This window comes from Sphaeramia orbicularis, chromosome 12 (assembly GCF_902148855.1).
Source record: "Sphaeramia orbicularis chromosome 12, fSphaOr1.1, whole genome shotgun sequence".
Taxonomy (NCBI): domain Eukaryota; kingdom Metazoa; phylum Chordata; class Actinopteri; order Kurtiformes; family Apogonidae; genus Sphaeramia; species Sphaeramia orbicularis.
Genome location: NC_043968.1, coordinates 22,923,262 through 22,935,627, shown reverse-complemented (window position 1 = coordinate 22,935,627; position 12,366 = coordinate 22,923,262). Strand labels below are relative to the sequence as shown.

General features: G+C 36.1%; 1 protein-coding gene across 1 annotated transcript in view; it reads left to right on the top strand.

The window, feature by feature from the left end:
- The window catches only part of LOC115429487 (chloride anion exchanger-like), a 20,471-nt gene extending 9,969 nt beyond the window's left edge, over positions 1-10,502 (top strand). The window contains exons 9-21 of the mRNA XM_030148981.1: positions 1,337-1,484; positions 1,575-1,688; positions 2,792-2,869; positions 2,954-3,049; positions 4,010-4,116; positions 4,653-4,722; positions 5,647-5,739; positions 5,863-5,958; positions 7,683-7,910; positions 7,990-8,044; positions 9,770-9,915; positions 9,992-10,051; positions 10,189-10,502. Coding sequence (XP_030004841.1) covers positions 1,337-1,484; positions 1,575-1,688; positions 2,792-2,869; positions 2,954-3,049; positions 4,010-4,116; positions 4,653-4,722; positions 5,647-5,739; positions 5,863-5,958; positions 7,683-7,910; positions 7,990-8,044; positions 9,770-9,915; positions 9,992-10,051; positions 10,189-10,215 — 1,318 coding nt within the window. The 3' untranslated portion in view covers positions 10,216-10,502. The remainder of the gene's footprint in view (positions 1-1,336; positions 1,485-1,574; positions 1,689-2,791; positions 2,870-2,953; positions 3,050-4,009; positions 4,117-4,652; positions 4,723-5,646; positions 5,740-5,862; positions 5,959-7,682; positions 7,911-7,989; positions 8,045-9,769; positions 9,916-9,991; positions 10,052-10,188) is intronic.
- The last annotated feature ends 1,864 nt before the right edge of the window (positions 10,503-12,366 follow it).

The window sequence follows — 12,366 nt, the reverse complement described above, 5'->3', positions numbered from 1 at the left end:
ACCAAATCCATGAGAAAAATGGCAATTGAACTTGAGGTAGACAACAAGACCGTTAGAAATGGAGTAAAATATGATTTGAAGATTTAAATTCTCATGACTTTCAATAAACTAATTGGTCATACACTGTCTTTCAATCCCTGCCTCAAAATATTGTAAATTTTGCTTCCCCACCCTGTACAACAGTGGTTCTCAACTGGGGGAGGGTGGGGGTGCTCTCCCGGTTGGGGTGCGAGCACAGGAGGGGGAAAAAAAAAATCACACTGTGGAGCATTTAGGAGTGAAAGAGCCAGATCAGGAATTAACCCTTTCATGCATAGTGGTCACTACAGTGGACAGTTATTCTCCAGCTGTTCTCTTGTATATTCATAGGTTTTGTTGTTTTAGTTCCATATGAGCCAACACAGTGGACACTTATGCAGCATCCCATAATACACTGCAATTCATACCATTACTATAACTTTGCTGTTCTTGATAAACCTGATCTGCAGTAACATGTTTAAGTGTAAATCAGTTATTTGTTGGACAAAAAAAGTGGTTTTTTGCATATTATATGAGGTAATAACTAGCATTAGAGTATGTTAAAATGTGAGAAAACATCAAATTAGCAGCCTTAAAAATGTTTTTATTTCATTGTTTTCATTTTACTTTCTGATATTGAGTTTTAAATACATATTTCTTTAGTTAACAAATTAAATGCATGGACATTTTTGTAACTCCATGAAAAAAAAAAAAACTCGATCGCAGCTTTTTTTTATGCCTAAGGAGGTATAAAAACACTCCACAAAAAAAAAATCTTGACTAAGGTTCTCATAATTCATGAATGAAAGGGTTAAAGAAAAAAAAAACAAATCAAAGAAGATCCTAAGAAATCGGTAATGACCCAAAACAGATCCAAAACAAAGCTAAAAGTAAAGGTGCAAGTAGTGCATTGTGTTTTTTGGACGTGTTAGGCCAAAAGAACAGTCAAACAGATCACTATTGGTACGTTCTCAGCAGTTTCACCTTAAGAGCCTGCCTGAAAAAAGCCTTCCGCTTGAATATCTGGCTGAGCAGAGTAATTAACCCACCTGTCAGGCTCATTGAGGTGATAACAAAGGTGTAAAAAACCTACACTATATATACTGTATATCTTAGCATATCTGCAGGTCTGTGCCCTCAATATCTCTGTAACCCATAAAGATATGGCTGACAAACACATAAAATCTGTAAAAATGTGCCATTAACAGTGTAATATTCACTTGGTCATGCACACAGATAGAGGCGAAGACAACTTTTCTCCTGTTGCATCTGTTAAATATGAACGAACTAACCCCCTCTGTTTGTATTTTCTTTACAGGTACGAGCCTCCTATGGCCCCGAACTTGCGCATCTTCCAGGAGACAGCGGTGGAAGCGTTTCCAATGGCCATCGTAGGCTTTGCTGTAGCTTTCTCTGTGGCAAAAGTCTACTCTGTAAAACATGATTACACTATAGATGGAAACCAGGTACGAAGCAGTGACTGACGGTCTCAGTGATAGCATCAGTCGGGACGTGTTTGACTTGGACACTGAGACATATTTTCTCGGCATCTTTAGGAGCTGATAGCTTTTGGAGTCAGTAACATCTTCGGAGCTTCTTTCAAGTCTTTTGCAGCAAGTACAGCTTTATCCAGGAGCGCAGTTCAGGAGAGTACAGGAGGCAAAACACAGGTAAACAACACATGATACCTGACCTGCTCATCCTGGGTCAGCATTACATTTAATACCATTAACATCATTGACAATAGATCCAAATGTAGGAGTTGTTTTCAATATTATAGCTATTATTGAGTAGTGATATAACATGTAAATTTCCACATTACAAATCTGGAAATTAGAAGGCACATTTTGTTTACTTGTTTGCTTATGTACAATATATTGAATATTTACAAAAATGTTTAAGCTGTCAAATGACTCTTTTTTTATTCAATATACAGTAATTTTATTTGCCAGTGGTATCATTTCCCCTTAAATAGTGTTAAAGTTTAACGTTACTTGTGGCTATTTTATTAGATAATGAGATAGCACAGCCTGAACATACATCTACGCATCTTTTAACTGGCGCTCGTAAATATGAGCACATTTCTCCAGTTTTAGCGTTGCTTCATTGGCTGCCTGTTCATCCAGTTTAAAATCATTGTATCTTGGTGGTGCCGAGAACAAAGCGTAAACTTCGAGGACATCGGGCCTTTGCTGTTGCTGGTCCCAGACTGTGGAATGACCAGCCTCTGTATATCTGTATAGACAGGCCTCCTCGTTGCCTGTTTTTAAATCTCTTCTTAAAACCCACCTGTTCTCTTTGGCTTTTTGACAATCTTGCTTATGTTTTTATATTTTAACTTGTTTTATTTATTTGATTTCATTTCTTCTTAATGCTTTGATTAATTTTACTTACTGTGCTTTTAATATTCTGTGCAGCACTTTGGTTCACTGTGGTTGTTTTAAAGTGCTTTATAATTAAAGTTGGATTGGATATATCACTAAGCATATAAAGTGAATAAAGTTTTAATACAGAATGTCACATCACATATTTTAATCAGCAATGGTGGTGAAAATAACAACTCCCATGATCCCACATGACTTCACCAAGTCTTTTATTTATTTTGTTGGGGTTTTGATTGAGAGACACCTACTGGCAGACATTACATAATGCCTTTTTAATTCAGACAAATAATGACACATAAAATAATCAGTGTATTGAAATCTGATCTTGACACATAAATATTAATATACCTTCATAGTCTGTAACCAAAAGGCTCTTCTGTGTGTGTCAGGTGGCAGGTTTACTGTCGGCCATCATCGTGATGATCGTCACCTTGGCTCTTGGTTACCTACTGGAGCCGCTACCAAAGGTAAATGTCAGCTGACCTTAAATTCTGCTGTGACCTGATTTCTGACCACCTTCTGGACTGACCCTTGACCCATCATTTCAACAGTCTGTGCTTGGTGCTGTGGTCATCGTCAACCTCAAAGGCATGCTGATGCAGTTTAGAGAAATACCATATCTGTGGAGGAGGGACAAACCAGACTGTGTAAGTCCTCACACACTCTCAAAGCAGAAAACAGAAATATGAGGAGAGGAAATAGTCTCAGAAGGTGTTTCATGTGATCTAAAACCTCCAAGAGACAAGATTCATGATGATTTATTCATCTGCAAATGGATTTAGATGAAATATACAAATAAAGCACTTAAAGTAAACTAAATATATTAGGTCATATTAAATTTAGATGAGTTTCTGGGGTACAAAGTGATAAAGACAAATGACATAATTTGATTTTATATTTCTATAAATACCATTGCAGTCCATGTTTTTATTGTGTTTGTATTTTCCGTTGTTGTCTACACTTACAGAATGCTTCAGAAATGCTTTTTAACAATGATAGTTTTTAAAATGTGCTACCTCCAAATTTCTTAAATGTCTGTCATGTTCTGACCATAAATAATCATTTAAAGCCTCCTGTAATGGTCTGGTTTCTTCAATTCTCAATCAGGAATTAAGATCAGGTGTCAAACCTACATACGGCTTTGACATTTATGGTGTTCATTACTGACAAGTGATATGAACTTTTTTTTTTTTCCCCACAATAATATTTCAAATAAATACAAATGGAACATCCTACAAGCTTTAGGTGTGATGTGTTGCAGTATTTCTGTCTATGTTTGTATAAAATTTAATTTAAGATACACTATTTCTTACTTAAGCTTTTAAAGATTTCCTATGTAAACCAGTGTCTAAAAATATTCATGATTTTTGCACAGGTGGTTAAATGTTGATGATTCTTTGGCAAATAAGGACCAGTTTACACAGTTTACACAGATTTTGCAGTTCTTTTCATCATTTCAGCTCCACACAGATCCACAAATGCTTGTTTCATTTGTTGTAGATCATTTAATACATTTGTCATCATTCTCACTTCATTTTCTCCACTGGTCTATCTGGCAGAATTTTTTATTTTTTTTTAATGTCTTTGCCTTCATCGTCTGTGTTCAGGTGGTTTGGATCGGTACCTGTTTGGCAGCCATCCTGCTGGGTCTGGATCTGGGTCTGGCTGCAGGTCTCGGTGTGGAGCTGATCAGCGTCGTCATTAGAACTCAGTTGTTAGTATCTGGTCAATATCTCAGTCTGAACTGGAATGTATACTTATAAAGAGTAAAAGATGATAAAGGTTTTAAGTATTTCCTCAACATTTATTTATTACATAATTTGCATTTTTCAAGACTAAAACAAAACAACTGTAAGGCTGCTTGTGAAAATATTTCATATAGTTATACATGCATTGTCAGAATTAGCACCTAAACTCTAATCATTTGTGGCTTTAATTCAACTCCTACTGTATTATTGTGTTAGTGTTTATTACATTACTGCTTTTTGCGAAATTAAATATCGGTAATGATGGTGATTGTCAAAAAATATGATCATTTGATGTATGAGATTGTGATCAAATTCTAGCTTGAGTTTTGCTTTTCTGTGTGGTGGAAATTTGCAAATGCTAGCACGCTAATGTTTGTTTCTCTTATTGTGAGTGGATTAACATGGTTTTCATTTAACCTTCTTTTTACCAGCCATAGAATAGAATTTTTTTAATCATCCAAAAACTAATGAAGTTAATAATTTCATGTGTATTGTTTTTCAGCCCTCGCTGCAGTGTGTTAGCAAATATCAAAGGCACTGACATTTACAAAGACAGGAAGGACTACATCAATGTAAGTCAGTGGCATGTGTTTTGTCTAACTTTATCCTGTAGCTTTCAGAAAAATAAAATAAAAACAATTTACATTTGTAAGACAGAGGACAAAAACCCCACCCAGACAGAAATCAAGAAGTTCAAGTTTCTCCTCTTCCCTGTTTGTGTTTGCATGTTATTTTAATAGAACGGTTTGATAGATAGACTTTATTTTGAACATAAGTAGGAAAAAGAAATTCCAGATTTAAAAGGACACTCCAATATATGGAAATAAATCAACCAAAAAAGAAAACAAATGTCACACAAATGTATTACAATTTCATTGTGGCTCTTAAACAATAATTTAGGAGTAGGAAGAAGCTGAGCTTATGTCGTCCTACCCCAGTTTTACATGACTTGACTAATCAGCTAATGTACACAGTCCAGAAGAACAGGTCAGTCATTAAACTACAAAAAAAAAGAGAACAAATTATTACATCTCATCAGTAATTATTACTGTTGTACTTGTTCATTGTTGCTATATCTCTGGAAAATAAGGTTTTTATACATATTTTTGAATTTTGTGGTGTCTTTACACTGTTTGATATTTAAATCCAATCCATTCCACAAAACATGAAATGCAATTTTTTTAAGATTCATTCTAGTGAAATGTTTCATATTTAGTTTCTGTTGGTTACTTGGAAATAATTTATTTTGAGCTTTATATAATATTTATGCTGTTTTAATTTCCACCAAATCCTTTAATTTGAGTGTATGCGAGAGTAAGAATAGTTTATTGGTATGTTCGACATATCCTGTATTGTTTATTATCTGTAGGGCGCTATTTTGAAGTGTGCATAATGGTTGTGGGTTGGATTTGTGAATATTACCCCATACTTATAGTCTTCTTTATTATGATCATTTGGTGTCAGTTTGGGAGTAATCTAATATTGACTTTCTCCAGATATTTGAGCCAGAGGGAGTGAAGATCTTCAGGATACCATCGCCCATCTTCTTCGCCAATATTGAGTTCTTCAGGAACAAGCTGGTGGAAGCTGTAAGTAGAGTCACTTTACAGCCAATGTTGCTGTAAAAATGGACAAGTTAATGTTAAAAGATCAGGTAATAAAAGACAGACTGACTCATCTTTGACCCCATTCTCACACTAATGTCTTCTCAGCTTGGATTTAACCCACTAAGAGTGTTGAGGAAGAGGAATAAAGCCCTGAGGACAATCCGCAAACTTCTGAAGAAGGGTGACCTGCAGTGTACATCTGTGAGTACGGTTTTGACATATACTTTCACTTTGAGCTGGCCTTCAAAATGCCACAAAAGTCTCAGTTTTGGTTATTATTACCTTAACTTTATTACCATTTTGGTTTAATAACTCACTAACTAAGGCTACATTCAGACTGCAGGCAAATGTGGCCCAAATCCAATTTTTTTTGCCCATATGTGACTTGTATCCAATCTGTTAAAGACAGTTTGAACAGCACAAATCTGATTTTTTCAAATCCAACCCAGGCCACTTTCATATGTAGTCCTAAATCCGATACGTATCTGATATTTTGCAATGTGACTTCAGTCTGAACGGCCAGGTCACATTTATCTGACATCATTGAAATGTGACAAAGGTCACAATTCTGCGTCCCAGGTGGAGGAACGATGTGAAAAACATATTTACCTCTGTAAGCACATATTACTTCAGAACCTCTTTTGTGCATGCAGGTCACTTCAGGGTCGCATTCAGTTCATACTCAAAACTGATAGAAGTCGCATTTAATGTATAAAATTAACAAGCACACAAAAAATTGGATTTCACCAAAAAAATCTGAATTGTGCATTAAGACCTGCTGTCTGAATGTAGCCTAATTTAACCCACAAAGAACCAAACAGCCAATGGAGACAAAAACCATCTACTGAGCTAAACTGTTTAATACCTGTTTATCCACTAATCCTATCAATACATGTAAATAATTGGTGTAAAATGCAGTTAGTCATCTTTTCATGGTCATCAGATATGACTCATTTGGACGTTCAGAGGCTCCATAGTGAATGTGGAAACACCGTTGTCTTCTGCAACATTGATTCACCAGTAAAACCCATGGAGTTGGATCAATGACAGTGGATGGAAACACTTGTTTATATATTCAGTTATTGATATTTTTGCTGAAAAAGTCACTTTTTTGGTCAGTTTTCTCTGTTTCTGATTTAATAACCCACAACTTTAATCTTTTATGAGCATCTACGTCAGGGGTCGGCAACCCTGGTCCTACAGAGCCACTATCCTGCATGTTTTAGATGTTTCCTTCTTCCAACACACCTGATGGTCATTACCGGGCTTCTGCAGAGCGTGATGATAGGCTTATCGTTTGAATCAGGTGTGTTGGAAGAGGGATACATCTAAAACATGCAGGATAGTGGCTCTGTAGGACCAGGGTTGCCGACCCCTGATCTACGTGATCAGTGAATTAAATACAGGAAAATACCTGATTTTCACCTAAAAACACAAACAGAGGATAATATTATAATAAATGGAGATAAATCACTGAAGAAAGGTTAAATCTAGAGGAAAAATTCATTTGGGAACTGACACAAAAGTAGCACTGGGTCTTTATGGGTTAATAACTTCACCTCAGTGTTATTTATGCGGTGCCAATCAGTCGGTATAGGATTATCTAAAGGCAAATTCAGGCCATATGATCAAATCACTATCACTGTTTGAAGTAATGTTATGTTTAGGGTCTTAAAAGTGTGATTGGTTTTGTTCAGCAGACAGTACAAGGTTCAACTGTACTTATCTTTAGTTTAGATATGATACGCCCAGGTCTGTGATGTAAAGTCGATGTGGGTTTGTTATGTTTAGTTCACAGTATGTCTGCAAGCCTTATCAATTTAAACATTAGACAATATTTTGTTTATTTTGATTCTGTACCTGCTGTAAAATCTCAGTAAAATAGACCAATAACAAAATGAGTTAGTATTGTTTTTCTGTTACAGAAAGGCTTAATGAGCACATCAAGTGGACCCATCAAGGAGTCGGAGGACGAAGGCGACATGGAGGAGTTGGATCTGCCGACTGACTTCAAGGACCTTCCGATTCGGATTGACTGGAGCGCTGAACTTCCTGCCAACATCTGTGTTCCCAGAGTGGAAACTCACAGCCTGATCCTGGACTTTGCAGCAGTCTCCTTCTTGGACATTTCTGCTCTGAAAGGACTCAAAACAGTGAGTAATGAAGTCACATTATGAAACACATGCACAGTTTATTCACTGATACTGGTATTAATCAGCTGTGACTTTCCAGGCGCTGAAGGAGCTGATTCGGATTGAAGTTGATGTCTACATTGTGTCTTGCGATCGTAAGTGCGAACCTGCAGCACCATTTTATTAAAAGGATGTCATAAGTCTAGTCAATTCAACATCATTACTGTCAAAAATTGTACAAAACAGCAACTTCTGTATCTTCCACAATGTGAAAGCAAACAGCAGATAATGATAAAATAAAAACATAGAACACCACCTAAAACAGGCGGAAAATAAACAAAAAAAGCAATAAATTAGTAAAAGAAAGAAAATAATTTGGTACTTGAGGAATAGAAAATGAATAAGGGCATATAAGCTCTTCCCGTCTTAATGTAGGTGTGCATTAGTTTAGTATACGCTTTATTAAATGTTTAACTTGAATTTAATATCTACTCCATCTGTTGTCTCCAAGAAGGCTGTCCAATTCACTAGACCATGTCCATTAACAAAAAGTCAACAGCACATTCACTTATTGTTACACTGATGAAACAAGTCTTTACAGAACCATGAATATAAAAAGCACAAACTCAGGCTGGGTACAAAACTGGGTCGTTGCACAAATTTTCTGAACAAGACGACCACGTTCTTCTGTCATATGTAAATAAGACCAAATTTCATCATCATCCAATAAATGATGCCCAATCAATGTTTTTTTTTTTTTTTTTCATGACATCATTATTTAAATTTTGCTTTACTAAAATAAGGTTCATGAAAGAAAACACAGACCCAAGAACTGGTGAAAAATGAAAAATGTCAAATTGGTGTGATTCACAGGAAGTACGAAGCTAGAATAAGGATGAATGTTTCCATCATGCAGGGTTGTCACTCTCCTCCCATCCTCTATCTTTGTGTCATCACTTTTGGACACCTGCCTCTTCACATGAACAAAGAACAACCTCTGACCTGCAACTACACCCTGAAAATGCAGAGTTTTCACAAAGATGCACACCTTTTTATGTGCTCTTTTCTTTTGCTGCAATTTAGTAATTTTAATAGCATGACGTGGCCCCTCATGAGCATGTTCCCCAGAACAACACAGTTTTACAAATGCAGTGTCATAGTATCCTGCAGTCAGCTCCATCCATACGGTTTGATCCTGTTTGTTCAGATTTTTGACCAGTTCTTTTTTATACTTCTAATTTATTAGGCAGTGTGTTTACTCTTCTATTTTATTAGATTTTTTTGTATTTGGTTTTATTCTATCTATCTATCTATCTATCTATCTATCTATCTATCTATCTATCTATCTATCTATCTATCTATCTATCTATCTACAACATTTGCTTATGAGTGTAATCAATGTTGCAATATTGTTTGTATATATTGTGGCGTAATGGAAAAATAAGTGTAGATGACAGCTATTCTCTGCATTAATTATTGTTATAAAGATATATAATAGTGTAATATATTTGCCATATGTGTTTATATTTTGTAAAAGCTGTGTATCAACAATCATTGATGGTACCTTGCTATTAGAAATGAAAATACCAACCAATTTAAAAGTTACTTATAGTATATAAGTAGCTTGTACCCTTATTCCAGAGCAGTAGTGGATGATACCAGACCTATACCACTGGATACACGAGTCTGGATATGTCAAACTAATGTCAAAGTACAAAAATAAATAATAAATAAATAGTATGGTATGATAATTTATGTCCAGCCCGGTCTGCTATAGCCAAAAGATGTTTAATTTTTTTATGATATGACACAAGAAAAAGTGTCTTCAAGTGTCAATAATACATATCTGTAACTGTTGTGACTTCTTTCCACGGCTGCAGAGTACATCCTGGAGAAACTGCACAGCTGCTGCTTCTTTGATGATGAAGTTCAGCCGTCAATGTTTTTCCTGACGCTACACGATGCCATGCTGCATATCCTGGAGAAACATCCAGAAGCAACGGAGAAGAAATCCGACTTTGACAAGGTAATGATTAAGCTTTGAAGTCTTACAAATTAAAGTAAGTCCCGTACCTTGAGCTCCTGTTGCTCTTGTTCGGCAGATTGTAACGACCGTAACTGTTCACCATCCCGGAGGCAGTTTGAGGAGCAGAGATAGAAATGTGAGTAACAAAACAGCTGTAATATTTGACATGCTTTAACATTAAGGACTATATTTTTCCTAGGTTTGTTTTTATGAGTGTAATGTCTGCAAAATGCACAAAATATAGACAACAGGACCTCTTCTTTTTACCCACAGGTACCAGACGGAGAAACTAAGTTCTGACATCTGAAAAGAAGACTTTTTCTGTCAGAAAACATGAAAAACAAACAGATCTTGTTTTATTGTAAAAGACATTTGCAGATCTCTTTTACAATACACTGTTTTATTATCATTATAAATGATTATGAATGAGACAATCTTACACGTTTACAATACATTATATACTGTAATGTAAAGACAAGTAATTTCATGTTATTATTGTTTTTTATACTGTAAATAGTGAATTTGTAGAAAAAATTAGGTGTAAAATATTTTACATGTATATTTATATTTTCAAGACGATGAGAGTAAATTAACCTTTTGGCACATTGTTTGCAACATCATGTTCTGTTTGGGATAAAAGCAATGTGAGGAAGAATGAATGTGCAACAGCTGAAATATAACAATAAATATTTTATAACAATATGTCAAGTCTTCTGTTGTCTTTACTGTCAAAAAATAATCTAAATAATAGGTTTGCACTCATTAAAAAAAATTAAGTTGAAGAGTATTTAAGAAGAGTGCAACATCAGGATAGTAAAAATATTATTACAACAGGGGTAGAAATTAAATATACAGTATTATGAAAAGGTAAAGGATAATGAGAATACACTGGAAAATAACTTAAAAAAACTAAAAACTATATTATTTGGGACACTGGTGACTATAAAAAGACTTCTCCAGGGCTGAATTACAGAGATGGCTGAAAATATGGATTTCAACAAAATCAGAGGTAGCATGTGTTTATTTATGATGGATACGTGGAGACCAAAAAGGGGTCAAAAATACCAAAGATATTCCTATTTGTCCTGTTTATCCTAAATGCTCTAAATGGGTAACAGTAAAGAAAAAACTCTAGATCCTGTAATAAAGTCTTGGTGGTGAATTTTTGTATATTTTGTGTGTTTCAGTGCATTAGAAACAACACAAAGCTATGATTCTAATAATCATTTGGGGCTCAAAATGACCGAGAGTGAAATCTTCATATGAATAATCATTAGTCACATAAAAACACACTGGATTAAAGTCAACAAAATATCCGACATGCATTGTTAATGTTTTAAGTAAAAGATATAGTGTTTTCTGACTCTTAGGCCATAAACTTCTTACAATCTTCTCGTTCATACAACGTCATAATAAAAACTGAACCTTAGCGCTGGGCTGATGCATTATGTGACCTAGAAGTGAGTGAAAGTGAGTGGGATATCACTTTGTGACAGATAACTGACTGCCCCATATGTTTTCATTTTCCAACATTTACACTGTATATGTTTTCAGTCGTTTCACATGTTAAAACCATACTGTATGATGTGGCATTTCTACACTTTTCTCTTGTCATCTTAAAATGCTCCTAATAAGCGTGTGTCAAACTAACATGTAAAAGAAATCCACCAGGTATGGAAACTCAAAAATGTTTAATTCTCATATATTTCTGATAAAAGTTTGACCAATCATTTTATTCGGTCCGAATAAAATAATTGGCCGAGCCTCCTGTCAGTCATCCATTACCACCATCCCGCATCCGATATGGGTATCTCTGAATCTGACGTTTCATTTGCGCTGCTCCTCCTGTATCTGACCACTGTCTCCTGTCTAGGAATGTGTGTGGATAGGACTCAAATGCACATGTGGAAGGGAAAAACGGATTTATTAACAGAAACAACAACCAAGGGGAACAAACAGAAAAACCCAACTGCAGCAGTCAGAGTCTGGGAAATGAAGGATGGAGATGAGGTCCGGGAGTCTGGTGTACTGGACTCTGCAGGCACGTCCACAGACTCCACGTACATGTACTTAGTGTCAGTCAATCTAGGATTATGTAGGATGATAAATGTATGGACTATGAAACCTCAAATGGCCGCGGACAGCGGCGGAGTCCGAGTGCTCACAGTATGCACGCTCATGGTCTGCCCAGGTGATGAGGTGCAGTGACGACACTGACCCAGCACTGCACAGGGTTGGGGTTAGGGTTAGGGTTGGGGTTAGGGTTGGGGTTAGGGTTGGGGTTTGGGTTAGGGTTAGGGTTGGGGTTAGGGTAAGGGTAAGGGTTGGGGTTAGGGTTAGGGTTGGGGTTAGGGTTAGGTTGCAACTTGGGTTAGGGTTGGGGTTAGGGTTGGGGTTAGGGTTAGGGTTGGGGTTGGGGTTAGGGTTGGGGTTAGGGTAAGGGTAAGGGTT